General features: G+C 41.3%; 1 protein-coding gene across 1 annotated transcript in view; it reads left to right on the plus strand.

Moving 5' to 3' along the window:
- The window catches only part of PUS10 (pseudouridine synthase 10), a gene marked incomplete at both ends in the record, with an annotated part of 32,774 nt that extends 8,433 nt beyond the window's left edge, over window positions 1–24,341 (plus strand). The window contains 14 exons of the mRNA XM_084261841.1: window positions 1,606–1,640; window positions 4,025–4,136; window positions 5,768–5,829; window positions 9,901–9,946; window positions 12,686–12,750; window positions 13,812–13,897; window positions 17,415–17,540; window positions 19,240–19,296; window positions 20,236–20,312; window positions 20,408–20,463; window positions 20,589–20,706; window positions 21,842–21,984; window positions 22,645–22,744; window positions 24,303–24,341. Coding sequence (XP_084117967.1) covers window positions 1,606–1,640; window positions 4,025–4,136; window positions 5,768–5,829; window positions 9,901–9,946; window positions 12,686–12,750; window positions 13,812–13,897; window positions 17,415–17,540; window positions 19,240–19,296; window positions 20,236–20,312; window positions 20,408–20,463; window positions 20,589–20,706; window positions 21,842–21,984; window positions 22,645–22,744; window positions 24,303–24,341 — 1,122 coding nt within the window. The remainder of the gene's footprint in view (window positions 1–1,605; window positions 1,641–4,024; window positions 4,137–5,767; window positions 5,830–9,900; window positions 9,947–12,685; window positions 12,751–13,811; window positions 13,898–17,414; window positions 17,541–19,239; window positions 19,297–20,235; window positions 20,313–20,407; window positions 20,464–20,588; window positions 20,707–21,841; window positions 21,985–22,644; window positions 22,745–24,302) is intronic.
- Window positions 24,342–24,466: the final 125 nt, after the last annotated feature.

Here is a 24,466-nt window from a genome sequence, read left to right on the forward strand (position 1 = left end):
GTCTTCTGAACACCTGTGTCCAACAGTGCTTTTTTTCTTCCCCTGCTTAATTAAAGACATAATAGAAAGGCCATTTGAGGTCAATGTCAAAATTCTGGTGAATTGTGATGCACTTTGGGTTAGTAAGTTATGTTTTCACTGTGGTCTGGAGAATGGCAGTCATTCTTGGCCCACAGAGAGGCTAAACTTACAGCCTAAAATGATGAACAATTACTACACTGAAGTAATAGATGATCTTGTAGATCAATAGATCTTGACATCTATATGTCAGTACAAAGAGAATTGACAGAGGCTATGGAGATATGTACCACTAAAATGTTTGGGTCCCAGGAGCAGTGTGGGAAAGAGAAATGTTTGGAAGCTTTTGGCATAGCCAGTGATGTTTGGAAGTCTTCAATTTCTTGATCTTTTAAAATTTTGTTCACATCTGTTACTGTTGTGCTGGTTCAATGGGTGTTGCTCCTTTGTACTTACTTTTACAGTTTTTCTATTGTACTTTCATACCAGTGATAATTATAATTCTGCTTTTGACCTTTGTTATAACCATTGGTAGTTCTTATTCTCCTGAGTTCTGTTTGTTGGCCAGGACACCTGAGTGATGATGGTTCATGGTCTTTTTTCCTGGGCAGCATCACGGCTAGGGGGTTGCCACATTTATGTTTCTCTACTCCTCCTGCTAGAGGAAAGCAGTAGAGTTTGAGGAAGTATTTTCAATGCACAGATGGAGGACAATCAAGCATTAGAGCAGGTTGTCCAGAGAGGTGGTGCAGCCTCCATTAGTGGAGGTTTTCAAGAACTTACTGAAGAAAGCGATGAACAACGTGGTTTGAATTCATAGCTGACTTTGCTAAAAGCATAAGGATAGACAGAGACTTCCTGAGGTCCCTGAAGTATCCAATGCATGTAAAGCAAATAAATCTTGGAACCTCCGCTCAAAGAAGTGTATCAGGAGCCACAGAAGGTGATATTGGAGAGAATCTGCACAAAGCAACAGAGGCCATTGAGAAATGAAAAAGGAGAATTCAAGGTTGAATCTGTCCAAGATTCTTCGATCATGATTCTCAGATCACATCTGCCAGCCATTCCTACATATGCTGTGTGATAAGCAGTTGTTAGTGAACTGGAGTGTCTGTACTCCCTTAGAATGGATAACTGAATTTGTTTTTTTTATTTTTCAACTTCTATGTCAAATCAGTTTTCATTTACCATCCATTTAGAAGCTTTTTGGTGTTTTTCCATTTATCTGTATAGTAGATAACTGCTAGTTCCGCTTGATTTAGGCTGGCAGAAGCCTTTTCTAGTTTTAGCCTTAATAGTAAGTTTCAAAGTTTGTTTAATGCAACCTGATAGTTCTTTTTTAAAGCCAAGTAGGATTTGAGGAGAATTGCAAAATAATGTCTTACAAATAAACCCAAACACCAATACTATCTTTCTACTCATAGAGAAAAAGCTAAACTAAAATCCTAATACTTCCTTTTGGTCCTGAGTTTTGAAAACGTTTTTCCTTCTGCTTACAGTCTCAATTTGTTGGAGTTTTGATCCTTGATTTCTCTTTTTCTTTTCTTTTTTTTTTCCATCTTCCTGGGCATGGCTGGTGACCTATAGCGTGCTGCATGGCTGCTGGTAAAACAGAACATGGGGTGAGTAATTTCTTTTTGCAACCCTCATACCACTTCTATTGGAGACTTCTTCAGATTTAGAGTAAGGAGAGGCACTCTTACTATAACTTTTTTTCCAGCACAGTAGAAATGAGAAACCACTTAGTGGACCTGCTGAGGCATGTATGTTAAGAGAAAATTTTAACCAAGCCATTAATGCTGTATTTTTGAGTTTAAGACAGTTGCTTTTGTATAGAGGTGGTACTTCTGCTAACAGTTGTGGAATATGTAGACTCACTTCCTATGTCCCCGGGCAGGTTTTTAACTTACTTTGTACTTTAAAAAGTAAGCAAAAAGAATCTCAGAATTGGGATGTGCTATCATTTTATTTGCTGGTGTTCTTAATTAATATTTTTTATTACCCGTAGCCTTTGTTAACTGTCTGACAAGAACTCTTTTAAATAGGTATCATTTGTGCTATATAAATGTTGAGCAGGCAAGAAGATTATTTTATAGTCTTGTCCAGTGTACTTGATGCTTACAAAGGGTAAGATGGCAGCATTTTTTTTGTGTGTATAGTGGCTGGGTTTTTTTTAATCTAGTTTGATCTTAATTGAGGTTTCTTACCTCTTTTGCCTCATAGTGAGATTATAGCAAAGACATGGTATTTCAGCTTGGAGGGCAGGCTCTCTGTCCAACTGCATGGCTTGGAGTTACCTTAGTTGTCCTGAGAAATGCCATGATACCTTCTGTGAGCCAGAATCTTCTTGTACATGGAAGTCATAATGAAATAACCAACCTCTTCATTTTGCCACAATATCAGGTTTAGTTCATATTAATAGTGACTGAAAAGTGTTAGTCAGATAGTGGTGAAAAGTCAGCAAGAAAGATATTAGTGCAGTGGTTGCAAGTTAGTTTTGACTCCTCTTTTTTGTACCTGATGTTTTGAAATCAATTTAAATGCTTGGTTCTTTGTCAACACTGAGACACTCCCATTCCTGGCCAAATGAGAACATACCTGAGCTGTTTTGAATGGATAAATTGTCTTTGTGGGCAAGAGGAAAGAAATCCACTTGTCTCAAAGTTAGTTGAAGATGCTGAAATAGTCTTTGGTCTTGAAGCTGTCTTGGCTGGAAGTACTCTTTCAGGATATTCCTAGAAAGGTAGACTAAGAGATGATGAATCACTTTCTACTCTGAGACTAATTTAAAAGCAATTGTTTCATTAAATGGCTTGAGAGAGGATGAGGCTCTGTAAGGCAAATGGCACCGGTGGTAGGCTATTTGTATAGGGTGTTTGGGAACTTACAGAACAAGTGGTTTGAAATCATATGCTGGCCTCCTTACAGGCAGAGATACAAGAGGCAAGGCTTGGTCTTGTACCTACAGACAGTAGTTGATCCTGCCCCAGATGGGCTTTTTCCTTTTATGAATTTGTGCCCACTGGAATTTGCCCTACCCTTTAATGAAAGACTAGGTTTTAGCAATTTTTAGCAATAAAAATAAGTCTGGACAAGTTTATTTTAAAAACAAAAAAAAAATTGTGCATCTCTTTCAGCTCTTCTCCAGATAGACTGGACAGACTTTTGCTATTTTTGGTCTACCATGAAGCTGTGGCACAAGTTTCCTCAGTGCATGTTCTTTTTCACAATAAAAAAAGTATATTTAAGTGTTAGAGGAAAAAAGCCCAAACACTGGTAAATAGAAACAGGGCAAAAAAAGATGGTACTTAGAGTGGAAGCTGGGCAAGGGGCTCCTTAGCAAGTAGCAGAGGTACTGCCATGCAGGATCCAGATACTTTAACCTAAGCTGAACTATATATTGATCTACACTCAGAAGAATCTTTTCTCCATTTTAATGTGACTCCTGTCTTTCTTATGTAAATGTAAGTATTTATGTCACCACCTGGAGAGCTGATCATCTCACTGATCTGTCTGAAAAACAAGACTTTTTTTTATGGAGTAGGGTTTGCTTTCCGTGGGAACAATGGACTGGTATGACGTACCCTGCTGTGCATTGTCAGCCTTCTTCAGGTGCTGGCAGGAATGCATGGCCAGAGGCAGGGAACAGGAAGTAGCCTGAGCTGACTGTACCTCAAGTAGCTACACCTTTAGTTACGCTCTGCCAAACACTTCTGTATTTATTGGGAAGCAGTTTACCTGGAATCCGAGTCTGGCCTTAACGTTTCCTCCACACTTTGTTAATTCAGTACAAAAATTCAGTGCCGTAGGAATTCTTGGAACAGCCTTTCATTCTGTTATGCCATGATCTGTATGCTTGGTACTTTGTTCTTTTTTATTGGTGCATTGTTTGTTTACCTGGGACTGGTTACTTAAGCACTTACAAGTACTTGAAATACTGTGTCTCGTGTGTCTATCTTTGACAGACTCCTGTGCAAGTTATTATTTCTTTGTGTATGTGATTCAGAAAACTGGGCCTTTCCTTGGCAAAGGATGACATTGTTCAGCTGAAAGAAGCTTATAAATGGATTATTCATCCCCAGTTGTCAGAAGAGTTGAGTGTTCCTGCTGATGGAAAGGTGGTGTATAAATAAGAAAACACTTTTTTCCCTCTCTTGTCTGTTTTTTATTTTTTATAATACCTGTTTGTCTGTGTGTATGGAGCTTTTATATATGGGGGGGGGAATAAAAATACATACTTTTTTTCCCTTGTTAACAGATAAACAAGTTGCACTGCTGTTACAGTCACTGTAGGGGGAAGCAGGGGGAAAGCTCTTTTGACCAGACATCTCCAAGTCTCAATACTGAGATGTCCAGTCTTAATTTTTGTACACATAGATCATTGCATCTTCTGAAACCATCATCATCTTATGCTAAATCTCTTGCTTTTGGGCTCTCATCCTCCTTTTATCAATGAAAGTTCCAGTTTTCTCATCTTCCAGGATCTTTGTTTTCCAGAGGCTAAGGAATGCTTGCACATTCCTCCTTTGATCTGTTACTACCAATACTGTTACTGCTCTGGAGTTAAAGTGTTCCTGTGGTTAGTGTGTTAAATCCTATGGATAAAATATATTTCTGAAACTTACTGAAAGGGAAAAGCCTGGGCCTTACTCACTTTAATCATTGGTAGAGATAGGCAAGTTGGAACCTGCAATACCTGTAAGAAGGCAATAGAAAAGTTTTTTCAAACCCTGTTTTCAGCTTTTCAGACTAACATTCCTAAAATGTTTCTGAAATGTATTGTCTAAATATGACAATCAGGTGGTGCCAGCCAAATTCAGAAACACCATCCTCTTGAATGTAAAAATTCTGAAAAAAATAGCCAAAAGTCCTGCTGAGGACAAGGCACTCTGCAGATTTCACTTTTCCCAGGAATGCTAATTGAAAGCATCCCTTTTGTCTTAGTGAAGAAAGAAACACTCAGTTACCCTGAAGATGATCCAAGAAGAAACAAACTTCTTACATACCAAGTTAGCAAAAACTCTGCAGCGCTTAGGCACTCCGGACATCGTTGTACCATAAAAGTTACTTGTCTAGTGCTCTTTATCTACAAGGCACTCGAATGTTAGCCAATCTTTTCAATAGCCCTCTTGAGGTGTTCTGGTATCTGAATAACAGAAGTAATGAGTGTTGTTTGCCCAAGGCCAAAGAGGGAATTGGGGGTAGAATTGAGATTACACTAGAGTTCCTGGTCTAGCTGTCAATCCACTAGGACATGTTGCCTTTCTTTGCCCCAAGGCCATCCAGTCATTGCAAACGAAACCCTTGACAAAATTTACAGTGGTGACTACTACAGGGTTTTTATCTTTATTCCACACTATGCACTGTGCTCCCTGAAGGTTTGTTAAGTTTAGTGACCGTAATAGGCTTTGAGCATACACTGTCTCTGACTCAGTTCCCCCTGTGCAAAATGGGGCTGGTATCTGTGATGTATAGGTCACAGCACTTTAAAGTGCTCTCAGATCATCTTTGGTTACTTCAGAAATGCAAATGCTATTGTGGCACACGTGTTAAGGTCTTTAGATGATTTGTAGAATAAATGGGTTACTTCCTCTTTTGTCTACCTTTTTTACTGTCTTCCTAATATTACAGTACAGATGCTTGAGAATATCCTCCTTGACTCTAAAAAAAAAAAAAAACCAAGCAAAAAAACCAAACCAACCCTATTACCCTCTTTTTTCTTTTTTTTTTCTTTTTTTTTTAAATTTAGAGTTTGTTTGAAGTTAGCGTGGTCTTTGCTCACCCAGAAACAGACGAGGAGTGCCATTTCCTGTAAGTTTTTTATATAAATAACAAAAGCTTTTTATCTAAATATTGTGCAATATTGTTGGTTTGGATTTGCTACAGATGAGTCTATGTGGTATTTATAAACTAGAATGGGGCGTATGTCTAAACTTCCTCATGTTCAGATAGAGTTGCAGAGCTTAAAGTTACGCCATCTCTGTCTGCTTAATTCTGTGCTTTTAAGTCAATAAACAAAATCATCCAGAATTTTTATTTGAGCTGGAAGGAAACATTTGGGTAAGTGGTTCAGTTCCAGCTCTTTTCAAACTCATTACCCTTGTCATTATAGCCATGTAATTTTAATAAAAACAAATGCAAATCATGTAGTTGGAGGTGGGGGAATCTTTGGAGGTTATGTCTATGTTTTTCTGCTCTTGTAGGCGATGTGGAGGGGAGGAAAGGACTAGAAGTGAGTTAATCCTATTTAGCTGGTCAATTAAAACTCTGGCCACTGCACACAGCTTTTGGTCTGGCCCAGTAGAGCATCTGCTATACATAATGCAGCAAAATATTTCTGTGAATTTAGGTACCATTTAATCTGATTTCTCAAAACCTAGCAGTAGCATATTCCGGATGATTAGGTTCACTCTTCCTGTTTGCTGATGCTTCCTGGAAAACTTCGGTTTCACTCAATTTCATCACTTGTGCCCCTACTGCAAGTTTTATATATTAGCATAGGAAGAGGCTCAGCATAGAATTTCTGACTTCTCTGTTGCATAGTGACTTCATCTCTTGAGACTAGGGGTTCCCTTGGCGGCATTTACAAATTTCCCTGATTTTACCCCTTCTGGCAATTTGTGATCTTTGTTTGAATGCCCAATCTGCCACCTTCTTGGTTTTCAACAACTGTGACCTTTGTATGTCTCCGGGTCAGAGTGAGGGAATGCCTGCTTGTTGACTTACCTGATATTAGGAAGAATATTTCCAGCATTTCCTGAACTTATTTCCTGTCCAGCTTCTTCAAGACTAGGCAAAATGGGGAGAAAGTGGTAGGGCCAAACTGTAATTCTATATAATGGCACTTGCAATCTTTTAAAAGCTCAAAAGTTTCTCTGTCACCCTTTTCTATTTATTTAATTTTACTTTATGAGTTCTTGTTTCCTGTAATGCTCTTCCTTCCTCTGGAACCTAGCAGCTCTTATTTTCAGCTCATTCTTCCATCCTTTTTGTAACCTTTTTAAAAATGTTGATGTCTAGCAACTTACGGTGCCGTTGTTAGTACTACAAGTGGAATAGTTGTGAGATCTGTGAAGGAGTTCCATTCTACATCCCAACTACTTGAGTTTATTCCTTGACAACATCCCTTTATTTGCCTTCTCTTTGTAGGATACTTAAACAGCAGTTTGAAGTTGTAGACATTTTTTCTGAACTGGCAGCATATTACCTAATTTAATGACAGTAGTTTCTCGGGCATCAAGGCATTCTGCATACATGAGTGGCTGACTCTGGGCATATTCTGAGGCAGCAGTTTGATTTTGATGTAAATATGGTAAATGTGGCAGTTGTCACAGCTTTAGTAATGACAGTCATGGGGTTTTTTGATGCAGAGTAGGACCTTGTCTTAGCCTGGAGTAGTCCTCCAGGTGTGTTTTTGGGTGGGATTTCCAAATCTGCTATTTCTCATCTCTTAAGCTGTTCTTACACAGCTATGTGTAGGTAGGTATGCTAAAATCAACCTTGGTTTGACGTGGAAGATTGGAATGGCTCATATTTGGGTCTTAAGGGAGCTTCAGTTAGGGACTTAATAAAGTGACTCCCAACCTTGGTCAGACACACGGACTATTATCCACTTTTAATTTTCCAAATAGGTAGTAATGAAATACATAAAAGAAAACTGAGGACCATTAAGAAGGATTTAAGGGCCCTGGGAAACATGATACGAGGATCTGGAGCACAGGTAGTGTTTTCCTCCATCATTCCTACTACAGGAAATGTGGAGGGATGGAATGAGAAGAGCCAGGAAATTAATACCTGGCTCAGAGCATGGTGTGAAAAACAGAACTTTGGGTTCTTTGACAGTAGGCTGTCTCGAGCCTCATCAGCCTTCTTTCTAGGGATGGGGAACACTTATCCCCAAGGGGCAGAAGGATACTGTCAAAGAAGCTAGCAGGACTCATTAATAGAGTTTTAAACTAGATAGGAAGGGGGAGGGGGACAGGGCCAGGCTAGATGGAAAAAAGCCTGGGTGTGGTGGTCGAGTTACTGAGGGATGGTGTGCTGGCAATGACCTCTGGTCAGCCACTCTAGTTAACCATGGGGAGAGTGTGCTAATTCAGAGTAGAGATGTAACTTCTACTGATGGGCTAGGTAACTTAACCAGCTGTCACTTGGGAAGCAAGGCTTCCCTAAGGAGCACATCAAGATCAACAGACCAGATGAAGTGCATCTACACCAATGCACGCAGCATGGGTAACAAACAAGAGGAATTAGAAGTCCTTGTAACTAAAGGAGACTATGATGTGATTGCCATCACAGAAACGTGGTGGGATAATTCACATGACTGGAGTGCTGCAATTGCTGGTTACAAACTATACAGGTGTGACAGGCTGGGTAGGAGAGGAGGTGAGGTAGCCCTGTATGTCAGAGAATGCTTTGACAGCCTGGAGCTGGAATATAGTGAAGACAGGGTTCAGTGTCTCTGGGTGAAAATCAGAGGAGAGCAAAATGAGGCCTTGAGGGCAAAGGAGCCCAAGAGGGTTGGTTGCTCCTCAAGAAGGAAATCTTGGCGGCACACGAACAGGCTGTCCAAGTCTGTCGGAAGAGGAATTGGTGAGGAAGGAAGCCAGCTTGGCTGAGTAGAGAGATCCAGGCAGATCTTTGGGAAAAGAGGGAAAAATATGAGCCTTGGAAGAAGGGGCAGGTGTCTTGGGCCAACTATAGGAATTTAGTGAGATCATGTAGGGAGAAAGTCAGAAGGGCTAAAGCTGAACTGGAACTCAAACTGGCCAATTCTGTAAAAGATAATAAAAAGTCCTTCTATAGGTGTATTAACAGTAAAAGGAGGGGCAAGGTGGGTGATGGTCTCTTCAGCCAGGTGACAGGAGATAGGACAAGGGGAAATGGCATGAAGTTGTGCCAGGGCAGGGTCAGATTGGATATTGGAAAAAGATTTTGCTGAAAGAGTTGTCAGGACCTGGAACAGGCAGCCCAGGGAGGGGTTGAGTCACCTTCCCTGGATGTGTTCAAAAAAAGGGTAGATGAGGTACTTAGGGATATAGTTTAGCATAGGACAGGAATGGTTGGACTTGATGATATTCAAAGGTCTTTTCCAACCTTGTGATTCTGTGATTTACGTTTAAAGTGATATTTAAGCTCTGGAAGAGGGAATTTGTGATGCTGTGTGTCATTAACTGGCCAGGCAAGTCGCCCCTGTAGAAACATCAAGAGGTCAGACCTGCTTCCTTAGTATCTAAAGTAGTTACAGAGGTGTTGAAAAGCACCGGTGAGAAATGATAGATTGTGTTGTATGCTACAAATCATCTCTAACTGCATACATAGAACTCCACTAATAGGAACAGCAACTTCCTCTGCAGTACTCAGAAAGTGTTTCACTGACTTAGCTTTCACTTTCGTGAAACAACCAGTAGCTTACTTTTGAAGAGGCAAAGCACAAATTGTGTTGAAGACCTGGGTTATTTTTTCTGTAGTAAATTGAATTTTCCTATCCAGAAGCAACGACTTGAATCTCTAGTTTGTAGCGTGCATTGTCTGAGGACAGCAAGAATAGATCTCAGGATGTCAGCAGATCTTGCACAGAACTTTAATTGTGATCTTTATTGAGAAGGATTGGAGAAAGCTAAACTTCCTGTGTGCTTTTCATCCCATCTGAAAGCTGAGACACCTTTCTGTTGGTCAGAACAAGAGAGGCTTACGCAGCTTTGTCCACGCACACCTTCTGTCATTTGTGGTTTAGAATAAAGTTAATTTAAAAATCTGCTTTGTGCTGAGCTGTGAAAGTGAGATACTGGACATATTGGTACAAAGACTGTGTATGTGCTATGCTTATAAGTCTGTTTATTGTTCTGTAAGAAAGCAGTTAATTTTCATTTCTGTATTTAGAGCCACAGCCTGTCCAGATTGTTTCAAACCAGCGAAGAACAAACAGGTAGGATCTCATTACTGTTGTATTTCTTTTGTGACATTCAGAATTTCACAGTAGTAGCTACATTGAAGGACTTATCTGGGTGTTCATTCAGTGTTCAATGTCTGGTTTTCCTTCATCAAAAATCTCTCTAGCTTTCAATTGTCTGAAAATAAAGTTGGCTCCTTTATTCAGTTCACATTTCTCTGCTTAGGAAAACTAAGAGCTTGGTGCTTTTCTTTAGGCTGTTCGTTTTCCAGGCTGTCTAAAGGCCAAAATTTCAGGAATGGGCTCTGTAAATACCTCCCTTAAGATCTAGGAATTTGATTGTCATGCATTAAAAGTAGCCTAAAATAGGTTCCTCAAGCTCTCTGTGGGTAAAACAGTTCAGATAAGTCACATTGTGAAGATGAGTCTCTGCAGCCGAAAGAGAAATGATCACACTGCAGTTTTCATGTCCTCTGATCTGAGTGAAAGACACAATACATGCAGGACAGTTTTATCCCATCTACCTCTGGAGGAGGGGGGGAGAGGAAAGGGACCTTGCCACTCATTGCAGACCCTGAGTGTGCACACAGTCATTGATGGAAAAAAGGACGTGTGAGAATAAAAAAAAACAGTTGGAGAGAAACTGATATAAGTAGGACAGTTGGTGTGATCAGAAGGAAAACAAGTCACTTCTGTCAGAAGCCTATGCAAGGCTTTTTATTGTTTCTGGTGAAGAGTCTACCAGCATTTGGCAGAGAAGTCTGACCCAGGAATTCTGCCTACTCTACTCCACCTGACCAATAAACGCAAGTCTTTTTTTTACAAGGATTCTATTGTTGTAACTCCCTGCTTGCTGCATGGCTTTCCTTTAAAAGGGGGAAAATCCCACATGAGGAGCTAAACCAGCAGGGCCTGGCTGTTAAAACCACACAGACAACAAGATGTAGGGGAATCTAAAGGAAAAAATACAGACTCTGAAGAGCCATCAGAGGTTTGTCCTTACAAAGAAGCTGCGCTTGAAGCCAGCTTCAAGGACTGTGTTAATCAGAGAAGTGGTATAAAAACTGGGTTCTGACTGAAAAATTCTGTGTCATCGGCTGTAGATAGTTATTTAAAACTGCTGTGAGTTTAAGGGTTTTCCATTTCATGTGCTCTACAAGGAAGGGAAGTACTGTTATTTCTACTTTATGCTTAGAAGGAGAAAGAGCAGCTTTCCTGAAGGCATCCAGGAACTCTGTTAGAGCAAAGACTCAAATTGTCCTGAACAGTGACCCAGTATTTTTCAGGTTGTGGATTTTAATTTATTTTTCCCCAAGTCCCCAATCCAGTTTGCAAAAGAGACGTAATTAAATTGGATATTCAGCAGATGGCCATTGAGACACTCTGGGGTCTGGAGCATGTACCCTAGGAGGAGAGGCTGAGGAACCTGGAGATGAGAAGGCTTTTGGGAGGGCCCAACTGAATTTTCCCCCTAGTACCAACAGGGAGCCAGGCTATTTGTCACAGTGCATGGTGGAAAAATGAGAGACAATGGAAATAAGTTGAACTGAGAGGTTCAGAGTAAATATAGGAAAAAACCCTTCTATTGTGAGGACACCTGGACAGTGGGCTTGTGCAGAGAGGGGTGTGCAGGCTCCATCCTTGGAGTATTTCAAGACCTGACTGGATAAAACCCTGAGCAATATCATTTGATCTCATAGCCGATCATGCTTTGACTAGGAAATTCATTTAGAGACCTAAAGTAGGATTCCATCTTACCCCTTTACAACACTTGTTTCTTCTGTTCTGGGAACCTAAATTCTGTGTTTCCTGCCTTAGAGTTATCAACAGCAGCACCTGAGTATGCCTAGAGGATGTTAGTCATGGCTCCTGTCACTATTGTACCATTATTGCTACTTTTACTATCAGTTCACCCTTGTAAACTGATGCAGATAGGGAGTTGCTTACCTTTCACGAGTTAGGAGCTGGCAGAGCCCTTACTTCTGAGTGTGAATGAACTTTCGAACTTTATAATCAGATACCTACTCAACAGTCTTATTTTCAGAAGAACTAGCTGCCTGCTGTCACTGAGGTAAAAGCTGGGGCTTAGGTATAGTTAACTCTTGAAAATGAGGAAACTGGTCTAGGTTTCCATTCATGGATTTACAATTCTGTTTTGCAGATTTGGACCTGAGTTCCCAAGTGCTGCTTTTCTTTTGTTGGTTTTGAACACTTCTGTGTATCATCTAAAATAAGATAGTTTCCAGAGATATTTCTTTCAGCTAATGGAAAGGCAGGCTTAACAATTAAATGTTCAGAGTGGTTGGAGTAGGTTTATTTGGAAGCATGACAGTAGCCTTAGACCTGCTGAAAGTCAGTAACCCTTGTTATTTTTTGCTGTGTAAAAGCAGAATGAGTAAACACTATACTACTGTTTGTATGTCTTCTAGAAACAAAGGAGCTAATCTTAGTTCTACAACTAAATAGTTATTACATTCCAATCCCTCAGCTGTATTAGTTGTGTTGCTTTCATCTTGTGCATAAAGTTACTTGAATAAAATTTGACAAAACTACCCGTTGCTCTTTGTTGCCCCATTAATGTTAAGATCACAGTGAGTTCATAATGATACAGAGCTGCTTTTAGGTGTAAGAAAACAAAAAAAAAAACAAGTGAAAAAAAACCTGTATTGTGAGAGGCGTGGGGTGTGTATATTTTAGGGTATTTTTTTCTTCCTTAGGCATATCCTTTCTTCGCTTCTCTTAGTTCTTGACTCATTTTTTTACTTCATTGTGCAGTCTGTTTTCACTAGAATGGCAGTTATAAAAGCCCTAGAGAAGATAAAAGAAGAGGATTTTCTCAAGTAAGTATATACTGAAACTAGTTCTTAGTATTGTGCTTTTGTATAGAAGTAGGACGGGGAGGAAAATATTGGGTAGGTAATTAGTGGTAGCATGTCTGTAAAGGAACATTTAATTGTTAAATTCTGATAGCTTACTGGTTAAAATATGCTGTTTTCTGTTATTCTGGTCATAAAATGTCATTCCACATCCTTTAATTAGGGAATAAACTCAAAATACTTAAGTTATTCAAGCCAGAGAGGATGGAAAACTGGGCATGACACAAGTGGTGGTCCTTTTCCCATTATTAAAAGTGCTTCATTGGTTGATTATCACAGGAACAGCACAGAGGAGAACTTGTGGGTCAGTGAGCTGCAGTTCTGCTCTGTGCTTCTGGCAGTACATCACTGCAGATCTCTGGGCTGGCATGGGATTTGGAGTGGTTAGAAGTGAAAACAACATGTTGTAGTATCACCAATCATTTACATTCAAAAATCTTTATGTACATCCCCAAAACCACAGAAGAGATTTAGAAATCATGGAACTTCCTTCTGTGTTTTGAACCTTAGAGTTTGTAAGGCAAGTTTCTCTTTACAAGAAAGACTTTTTCCCGTATTTCCAAAATGTTAGGAGCTGAGTTTTAAGAAAACACCAAATGCTGTAATACAGTAAAAATCACAAGCAGTGGGAAGACATCAGTAGACACTTTCTCTGTAGTTCATTTTGCCTAATTGCAGCAAGTCTTCACAGCCCTTTTCTTTGATTCCCAGCGTAGAATAGATCCTGAAGATACTTCTTGTGCAGCACTACGTTTCATTACTGCTATAGTATGGTATATCTTACGGGCATACTTTAGGGTGTTACACTTGGGTAACATTAGATGACAGATTAACAATAGTATTTCCAGTGGAGTGTTCTTGATTTGCTTTAAGTTTATCCAGTTCTTGGTGTTCCAGCTGAGTTTATACTGTAGGTATGTTGTGTGTTACTAACATTGCCATCTTTCATGCTATGGTGATGCTCCATCATGTTCCAGCATTACAAGTGTTTTTTAATCTTTTTTAATTTTTTTTTTTTAATACAGGCATTTTCCATGTCCACCAAGTTCACCAGAGAACCTCTGTGTTGCTCTGGATATTCAGTGCAATAATGGTGCTGTTTTTGTGGCCGGTAAAGTGATCCATTTCTTTACAATTTTCTGTGTTGTCTTAAACATAACTTTATAGTGCTGCCCAGAAAATTCTGACTCTGTTGATTCACATAATTAAGTATAAGGAGCAAAGAAACAAATCGAGCCCCAAGAGTTGCCTTTGAAAGGGGAAGAACTTACACTTGCCTTTGAAGATGTGATTTTGTCTGAAGTTAGACATCACAGATCCACATGTTAAAATCAGATGTATTTGCCTGCTCTTACATTGTGAATTTAAACTTGGAGACAGCGTGTGTCACAACATGGTTGAAGAGGAGTGGGAACTGTGGACAGCTGTATCAGCCAAGGTCGGGTTCCCAAGTTAGGAGCTGCAGGAGGGAGCACACCTCCCTTCTGGATATTTAGGAAGATCCTGCTTTTCCTTGCCATTGTCTTCCTTTTGCTTTGAGAGATGGAAGAGTTTTCTTTTCTAGAGACAGCACAGGGTAATGTGAAGGTTTAAATGAGCTTTCTTTGTGCTCATAAAGGGGGCTTACCCAGAAGCAGTTTATGAAGTGAGTAATTTTCTCCTGCTGGTCAAAGCTTGCTCTCGCCTTTGGAAAATCTCTATTCCTGCAAATCCTGCAGTTGCTGTATATCCTTTCATAAAAAGCACATGGCTTGGGAAAGGCACTCACACACTGAAAAAGCCTCCCAGCAGTGCTGTTCACTTGCTTGGATTTTGATTTGGAATCAGACGTTTTCATCACCTGGATTTATCTGCATATTATTCCATCCAAAACTGCCAGTCTTAATGGGGTTAATAAAGATTAAATTTTAGAAAGCTTAGCTCTTTCCAGTCCCATCCCCCCAAACCAAGATAGCATCTGAAGTAATCGGATGCGACAGGTAATGCACCAGCACTTGGTGTCCCTGAGTTGAGATGATTCAACTGTTTTATCACCTGCCTGCAAGAGTATCTACCTTTACCCCAGTCCTGTGTATAAACAACCACTTATTTAAATATATGCAAACAGATTACTTTTAAGAACTGTACAATTTTAATCCAACGTGATATCTTTGAAAGGATGGTACAAGTCTTGACTAAAGGAAAAGGTGAAATGGAAGGGAAAAATGCAACAGTGAATGTTCTTACAGCAGGCTAGTTGATGTTGTATACAGACTTGTTTCTTATTTGTAGTAATTGATTAGACAGTCAGGTGTACATTTTCATGGATCCAAGATATCCAGTGTCTTTTGGCCTTGTCCAAACACCCTCGTTTAGGTAGCTTTATTGGATGCTTTTATCAGAATTCTTCTGTATGGAGAACGATACAGAGGGTTAGCTTTCTGCATGTGATTTAAAACTGGTTTTGCACTCTATAGCTTATAGATTGTTCCAGACAAAACCAAAATAAGACCACAAAATCCAGCCAGCCAAACCCAGGCAGGATGTTGTCTTCAGTTTTCAAATAATGAAATCTAGAATAGGAGAATTTATTGAATACAGTGCAGTTATTTTATTATTACAGCAGTTTAAATGACAGAGGACCTTAGTTTGGAAGCACAGTTTCAGAGCTGGTATTGCCCTCTAGACTTTGTCTTTGGTGTTCACTGAACCCTTCCCCCAACATTTTTTTAAAGGTTCAGGAGAAGTTGTCAAACTGAGAAACACCTTCTGGTGGGTTATGTTGGTTGGTTGGGTTTTTCTTAACCCTTTCTTGTTCAGATCAAAAGCTAAAATTATTATAATGGGGAGCTGGGAGTAGGAAAAAAAATATTTTCCTTTTTCCATTTTATGGAAAGAGAATTAAGCAGCACGAAGCTGACTTCTCTCTGATTAGTCATCCTACTTTCATTATTTGCCCCAGTGAAACAGTATTACTCAGTTTCCCCATTTGTTTGTATGGGATTTTCTGCAGATCAAAATTGCAAGAAGGAAACGTTGCTCGAAATTGGAAAATATGATACTGAAAACAAAAAAGAACTGAGATGAGAGGCACACTTAGAATATGCAGAGCTCCTTTGAACTCCTTTTTTATTTTCTACATGCAAGTTTTCAGATTGAAACTTGTTTGTGCAAGGGGTTACTCACTGTTCTTTATGAATGAGCTCTGTGTTTTCTGCACATTTTCACTTATAAAACCTGTTGGCCACCCGTGTCAGGCGGGGTCTTTGGTTGTGGCAGTCCTTGTGTCATGGGAGACAGCAGGCGAGTGTGACATAACACGAGACTAGGGCTAGCGTCAGTCTGAGGGTGGCAAGCTGTGTGGCAACTTCTCAAGGCCCTTGAATTTTGTACTAGTTTCTATTAAGACATTGTGCTCACATGGTTTTCCTTGTAGTGAGCCGGAGTGGTTCAGTTTGGGTTTCTTAGCTTACGTATTCAGAGGGCAGCAGAACCTGAACACTTGATACAGGAGGTGCGGGAACTTGGGGCGCGTGCGTAAAGCCTTGGTGGACAAGGCGTGTGCATGCGTGGTGCTAGTTTGGTGTATGGGAGGCCAGCGCCAGACCATGCTCTGGTTACAGAATCACAAGGCTGGGAAAGACCTTTAAGATCATCAAGTCCAACCGTTCCCGTCCTAAGCTAAACCATATCCCTAAGTACCTCATCTACCCTTTTTTTGAACACATCCAGGGAAGGTGACTCAACAAAATCCCTGGGCAGCCTGTTCCAGGTCCCAACAACTCTTTCAGCAAAAATTTTTTTCTAATATGTAATCTGACCCTGCCCTGGTGCAGCTTGAGGCCATTTCCCCTTGTCCTATCTCCTGTCACCTGGCTGAAGAGACCATTGCTCACCTCTCTACAACCTCCCTTCAGGTAGTTGTAGGTGGTGATAAGGTCTCCCCACAGCCCCTCCAGAATAAACATCCCCAGCTCCCTCAGCCGCTCCTCATATGATTTTCCCTCCAGCCCCTTCCCCAGCCTGGTTGCCCTTCTCTGGACTCACTCCAGGACCTCAGTGTCCTTATGTTGAGGAGCCCAGAACTGGACACAGCACTCAAGGTGTGGCCTCACCAATGCCGAGTACAGGGGCACAATCACCTCCCCAGACCTACTGCCACACTATTTTTGATAGAAGCCAAGATGCCATTGGCTTTCCTGGCTGCCTGGGCACACTGCTGGCTCATATTCAGCCTGCAGTCAACCAACACCCCCAGCTGCCTGACAGCTCTCCAGCCAGTCTCCCCCGCCAAAAAAACCCCTCTTTTCCATTCGAAATTCAGCTGCTTCAGACAAGGCCCTTGGACCTCTGGGTTTTATTCCCAACTGTGTCAGGCTAGGTAGAGTTTTGTTTCTGGGGTTGTACCTGAAGGTATGACTGCAGCAGCAGGCTCTCCAAGTCTAACTTGAAGCTGGCCATCTTGGGTGCTGAAACTCTGGTAGGGTTTCATGCTGTTGACGTAATGTTCTTGCCATCAACCAAGTTTAAGCCTGTAAATTTACTTTCATGAGGCCCCCATGCAAGTTAAATGCGTTGTGTTGTGTGATACTGGAGCTTTTGTCCATTGCTTCAGAATGACTACAGGTAACAGTCATTCTTTTTAACAGGAAGGTACAACAAATACTCAAGGAATTTACCTCAGACTCCCTGGATTATTGATGGGGAGCGGAAGCTGGAATCTTCAGTGGAAGAACTGATTTCAGAGCATCTAATGGCAGCGTTCAGAGCAGATAGTAAGTATCCAGGAGATCTTTTACCATATATATTTTTCATCGTTACTAGAATATTTGTTCTTAGTACTTACTAACATAATACCATAGTATAATGGAAAAAACTGTGTTTCTGTATCCCACTCTTATCCTTACAAGTCAAAGCTTGTAAGCCTTTTTTAGGTATGATCTGTGAGTAACTGGATGACTGCTTTGTTTTATGCAGTCTCTTATCCTTCTAAAATATCTCCTCAGTTGATCTGATGATGCAAATATTACAGTTTTATGTGGTAGTATTTTTGCCTAGCTGTACTTCTTAACGGTTGGTAATTCACAAAATGAGTTGTAACAAGAAGGTTTTTGCCATTGGTGTTCTATAATACCTGCCTAGCCTTCAACCCCTTTGTGTTTCTTACTTTGATTAATTTAATTTCTTCAGTGCTTAGAGTTCCACAAGCTAAATGCTTATCTGGGGATTATCGTTATCCAGATGAAATAATGGCTGCCTATCATTTGTCATTTACTAGACTTGGAAATAGAGACATAGAAGACCCAAAGAAGTAAAAAATGGCATGAAATATTAGTTTGAAAAGAACAGCTACTTCCCCCTCCTCCCACTTCCCAGTGGATATGTTAGACTGAACACTAAGAACACCCTCAAACCATATCTTTAGGCCAGGTACTGCATAACACCTGATTTAGAGCCTGCAGGGTTACCAAGTGCATGCACATTAAAGTTGAGAAGAGATATTAAATAGAAAGACCCTTGCCAGAGGTCAAGGAGGTGATCCTTCCCCTTTCCTCAGCACTGGGAAGGCACATCTGGAGTATGAGGGTCAGTTCTGGCCTCACCAGTACAAGACAGACGTGGATGCACCAGAATGAGCCTGGCAAAGTGGTGGGAAGATGGTTAAGGGTCTGGAGCTTCCCCAACTGAAGGAAAATCTGGTAGTATGACCAAAACACACCTTCATGACCATGGCACAGAGTCCTGGAGGTGCCATAATAGGAGAGAAATGAGAGGTAGAAAAAATATCTCAGGAATGTTCTACATGTTCTCTATGGGGGAAGAATTTTTGAAACCATGAGTTTTTCAGAGACCCTTTGGAATAGAACTGCAAAGTTACCTCTAGAGCAGGGTTTGGTTCCCTCCTCCTCCTCCAGGCAAAGCTTTAAGATGGAAGGGGCGCGATGAAGGAAACTAAGTACCCAACTTTTTGTAGCTTGAAAGCTAAACACCCCAAATACACAGAGGTGACTTCGCAGTTTGGACTTGAATTTTCTTCCCCTTTTGTCCAGGTGTGTGTGACTAGCAGAAAGTGCTCTGAAATGCTTGGAAACCATTGGGTGTATTTAGGATTAAATGTTGTGCCAGTTTGATTTTGTGCAGAGGCTTGAATTGGCTGTGTGAGAGATGAAGACAAATAAGTAGGAAGAGGAATTCTGTTCAGTACTGCTGCTTTTTGGACATTTGCAGGGTATAGCGGTCTCATTCAGGCCAAGGAACTAGGAGTATTCTACAAGAAACCTGTAAATCTGGTGTAATAAACAATAACTATCCCATGTGTGTTGGACTACAGTGCAGGCTTTGTTTTGCAAAGACAGCTCTTTGAACTGTATTTACAAACAAGTTCAGAAAGAAAATATTTCACCTTTTAAAAGCTGTAGAGAGCATTAAAAATGTAAAATAAAATCTCACCCCCCTTGTCCAAATCTGTTCTAGGCTTTAATTTTTCTTCTTCTGGAAGGGAAGATGTGGATGTAAGAACACTGGGCAACGGTAAGGCTTGGAACATCCCTTGTGAATCACAAACCCCAACCGACCGGTTAACCGCGGCTACCCTCAGATCTTGTGGAATGCTAAGTGCACGTGTGTGATAGGCCTGCTTTGAACTTCTCCCTGGGAAAACATTTTAGGGATATTTATCTATTTATCCCCAAAGATGGAAAAATTTCATAAAACCAAGTGGAAGAGGAGCTCTTTTTCAGTGTCCTTGACTGCACAGAGGCACGGAACTGCAATAGCTTGTTAGGAGTGTTTTATTTTACCTGCTTCCTACTTCTAAGCCATTTATGTCAGACTGATCAGTATCTTGTTTTCTGTTGGGTCCTTGTACTTCTCCTCACTGTCACTGGGGAGTGGGGAAGCCTTTTGTTCTTTTTCAACTTGGGTCCTTTATAAAGGTCAGTCAGTTCCCAATATGCTGAAGCTGCTGTAGCCAAAGGAGGAGGGGAAGGGAAAAGTAAAAATTAACAAGGATGCGTTCTGGTTGCTGTCTGATTTGTAGCGTAGTTCTTGGCATTGCTTGTACTGGGGATCATCCCTGGCCCTGAGCAGGGAAAGTGCAGCTATTGCAACAGATGTTTAGCTGAGGGAGCGGGATTTAACATCATCTTGCACCTGGGCATTGCTGTAGGTGACAGAAAATAAGCTAATTAACTTTTTTTCTTATTTTATTTTTTAATTAGCACAGACTTGTACAAGATGTCTTTGGGGAAGTCATAATTTGCACTTATTGCTGATACTGGGGTTTAGTAGCCAAAAAAAGTCCCTTGTTTCGTTCCTTCCATCTGATCCTACATCCCTAAACCCACAAGTCCTATATCCCTGTTTGCATAACAGCAGACAATCTTCACACCTCCCAACCTTACTGCATAAATTCAAAATGTTAATTTAGAACAACATGTTTTTATGTTTTATGGCTGTGCCTGTTGCCAGGAAGGCCCTTTGCAATCGAGCTTGTGAATCCTCATAGAATACATTTCACTGCTGAGGAAGTGAAGGGACTTCAGCAGGTAAATCATTTGCACCTCACAGAACTCATACAGCATGCAGTTCTTCTCTGAACTGAGCCGGTTTGCTAACTGTTTATTTTCTTAAAATATCACAGACAATTAATAACTCTTCAGACAAAATCAAGGTTCGAGATTTACAGCTTGTCACCAGGTCAGTATTTATCATTGCTGGTGAGGGATTTCAGAGTGATGCTCTGGGAGTTTTGCAAGCATTCTTGCTCAAAGTGTTACATAATTATGCTTATGTTATGTGAGTAATTAATTTCTTTTGTTTAGAGAGGCAATTGGTCGTATGAAGGAAGGTGAAGAGGAAAAGACAAAGACCTATAGTGCCTTAATATGGACAGACAGAGCAATACAGAAGGAAGATATTGCATTTCTGGATGATATCAAGGTATCTCTAGCTTTTTTGGGTAATTTATGTAGTACCTATCCTGGTGCCCTTGGGGACAGTTTATATATATATGTAGCCACAGAGATACCTCTTTCTCTGTAGGGTTTTGGGGTTTTGATCAGGGTTCTTCTAGGTGTAGGGACTTTATCTCCCTTACTTCACCCTTGTCATCCTCTCAATACAGCTGGCTGGCTCTTAGCCAAGACAACACATTCTTGAGTGATGTTGACCTTGCAATAGACTGAGTAATAAAAGGTGGCGAATGGTAGAGGAGGCAATCTGGTACCTGCACTCCTTTCTTTACCTTAGATAGCGCTTTGCGTAAGCAAAAGGAGCAGGAGAAGGTCTTTTGTTCTGCAAGGTCTAAAGCCATTCTGCCATGAGGAGTCTGGAATACTGCAGAGAGGCCAGTCTCACAAGCATGCTGTGTGAAATAGAGCTTTCTCCACGTGTTGACCAGGGAGATGCTGCTGATGGAGAAGCGTGTTCAGGTTTTGATGTGTTGCACCATTTTGCACAGGTCTCGGCCACGAAATCATCCTCAGAGCGAGGGCTTGAGCCAGTTCAGTTCAGGGAGACAAGTCTGGTGAAGCATTTTGTCTGCACTGCCCGCTCACTTCTGTAAAAGTTGTCTTTCAGACTGCTGCAGCTCATTTGGGAAAGGGGGCAGGGAGTGAACTTTTAAAAATACCGTTACAAGATCTAATCTCTTTTTGGTTCTGGTTTGTTGGGGTTTTTGTCCTAGAGGGTTGGCTGTAGTTTAGACAAAGCATTTCAGGGGCGGGATTCTTTTTTCTTTTTTTTTTTTTTTTTTTTTGAGTACCCTGAGGCTCTCAGTGAGCTAAATCCTGGAGTCATTCCAGCAAAGGGCTACAGAGATTTCAAGGTTATTCCTCTGTATTTGCGATTCCATTAGCTTGTGTTCATATGAGGCCTTCTCATTTTGCCTTCCAGAGGGTTGTCCTTTTTTCCTGTGCTAAAGATGGAAAAATTGAGTCTTGCCTCAAGAAGATTATTCAAATTCCATCTTACAGCATGAAAACTGTGATTGGCTAACGATACGTAGGCCTCTTAACAATCTGTGCAGCGTGTTGCACACTTCCTTCCTGGTTGATTTTGTTCCTCCTTGTAACAGGAATTAAAACTTGACCAGAAGACACCTCTCCGGGTTCTTCACAGGCGGCCTCTAGCTGTGAGATGTCGGGTCATTCACACCATGAAATCCGAGTACATAGACGAGCATCACTTTCGCCTGCGCCTGAAGACACAAGCAGGAACGTATCCTCTGCCCCTTACACAACACGTTTACACAACAGCCTGCTGATTCGGGTAATGGGAAGCTTCCTGCTTTTCTCCCTGAGCTGTTTCTAAATCCCCACTCTTCAGCTCTTCAGCAGTCAGCTGGTGCTGCGTAACATTTGCTTTTGTGTCCAAATTTTGCACTCAGGCTTTCGTTCAAAATTGTGGATGTGTTTTTATGCTGACCGCTGTGGTACCTTTAAAGGATGTGACAGCTATTAAAATATACTGCTTAAAAAGACACTTAAGCGATTTCTAATTTAACTGAAAACTTTTCAGCTTGGAAAAGCGGCTTTTCCACAGTATTTAATGCACCGCAGCACAGCCTGTGCCATGCCACTACTCACAAGGTAACAGTTTTGTCCTAAAGTCACCACTCACTCTGGAATAAAGCAGAAAAAAACAGGTTGATGTTGCAGGTTTTGACACTTGAGTCACAGAGGCTAAGAATTAGGAAGTCTTTTAAAGATGGGTGTGGGCTTAATGGGACCATTCACTACAAATTGGCCTAGGAGTCAAAAAAACCCCACTATGTTTTGCTCTGAGCCTCTTTTCACCACACCATTTTTTTTTTAATTTTATTATTTTCTTTCGATTTCGTTGTGGTAAAATACACCCTTCCTTAGCCAGCACTTCTAGCTACATTAAAGAATTTGTACATGGAGACTTTGGAAGAACAAAACCCAACATTGGCTCCCTCCTGAACAGAACTGCTGACATTCTGGAGTTGGATGTAGAAGTAAGTAGTTTGCTCTTTATCTTTCGTGGAAATTAGTAACGTCGTATTTTGTGAGCGAGTTTCAGGGGAATTGTTGTGACCCAGTCAATATTCCTCACCACTAACAATAGAAAAATAGATGTTCATGCAAAAATCGTGGTTTGGACCACGCTGTCACGTGTGACAGGCTCCTTCTGCTGAATTGATGTTGGGGAGGGGTGGGAGGATGTACCAGGAATTGATGACAATTATTATTAGCACCCACTGGAATGGAGCTTAGCAATGAGGGTCAGATTAAAAATAAAAGAGGCTTGACTTCCTCTTTCAGTGCTGGCTCAGACACAGCAAGAAAGTATAGCTGTTGGTTTGCTGGAGTCAGATGAAGAAAAATAAGGTTTGTTTTGGTTAAAAGAAGGTCTGTAGAGATACAGATTTGATATTTAACCTGGTGGTTTGGTAAGGTTAATTTAAATAGTCACTTTTCATTTCAAGTAGCCAGTGATCTGCGTGCTGCAGGAAAAGCCACCCCATGTGTTACGTTTTGCAGACCAGCCTTGCAGATTCTTGCCCAGCTTTTGTAGGAGATTATGGAAAGGGAGCTGGCAGAGGGCACTTGGGTCACCTCCAAAAACAGGAGCGCCTGATGTGGGGCTCAGGCTGACAAGCGTTGCTCTCGGATGGATCGGTGTCACTGTAGTTACTGGACAAGATGTCTAGGGACTTGAGGAGAATTATTCACCTTACTAATAATGCATTTTAGCTCAGCCTAGGAGCCTAATCCTGTGATGAAGTTGTAGATGAGGAGTAGATCTGATTAACACAGGCAGTTTTGAAGCCCAGGCGTTTAACTGAGCTGCGATTGCAGACAGTGATACCTCGGTAGGTGGGGTGTGCTGCTTTTGGAAGGGGGAGAGCAACGAGTTTATGTCCAAAGGGAACCCGAGCTGCCGCCCCAGGGAGGCCGGGGAAGAAAGATGAAACCCAAGGTGTAGTAATTCTGATGTTTAATGCCCATAAAGCATCGGGCTCGTTTTGTCCCTTTGGAGTAGCAGTCAGTATGACTGTTAGTGATGCTGCCTAGATAGTTCTGGTGCATAATGCTTGACAGGTTTTTCTTTTAGTCAAGTTTTCCTCACTCAGGTTTGGGGGACGGGTGATGGTTTCCTACTCCAGCCTTGCATGTGCTGCCCTGTACCTGAATATCACTGTGGCATCAGTCAACAAGTTGGTTCCTCTCACATCGTAAGGGCCCATCTGTAGGACAGGTAGAAGGAGGAGGTGCTTCACGGTTCTAATTAATGCAAATGCAGCCCAACGCGAAACGATTGTGGGAAGCGGTAGTACAAGGAGCTGTGATTCTGCTGTATGATGAAAACCCAGCTCCAGAGAGCAACCGCCAGGCGCCTGTGGAGACAACTGGAACACGGTGGCTGTTTCATGCCACTGGCTCCTGCTCTTTCCACTAGCAGCCTCTAGCTGACGAGCGCTGAGCTCTGCTACCGTGCCTCTTCAGATACTTATAATCTCCAGTGTCTTGATTTTGCTGGTTTTTTTTCTTTTTTCCTCCCTGCTCCTCTAGTCTGTTGACGTTGACTGGCCTCCAACCCTGGATAATTAACTCTTCAAGTTGGGACGAGGAAGAAGCAGATCCTCTGTCAACAGCTGGTCACTGGACACTGTCACGGTGTTACAGCTCGGTTGCAAAGTATTTCTGTGGACTGTTTGGATCATGTTGATCTGCCA

This window comes from Gallinula chloropus (assembly GCF_964237585.1).
Source record: "Gallinula chloropus genome assembly, chromosome: 3".
Classification (NCBI taxonomy): domain Eukaryota; kingdom Metazoa; phylum Chordata; class Aves; order Gruiformes; family Rallidae; genus Gallinula; species Gallinula chloropus.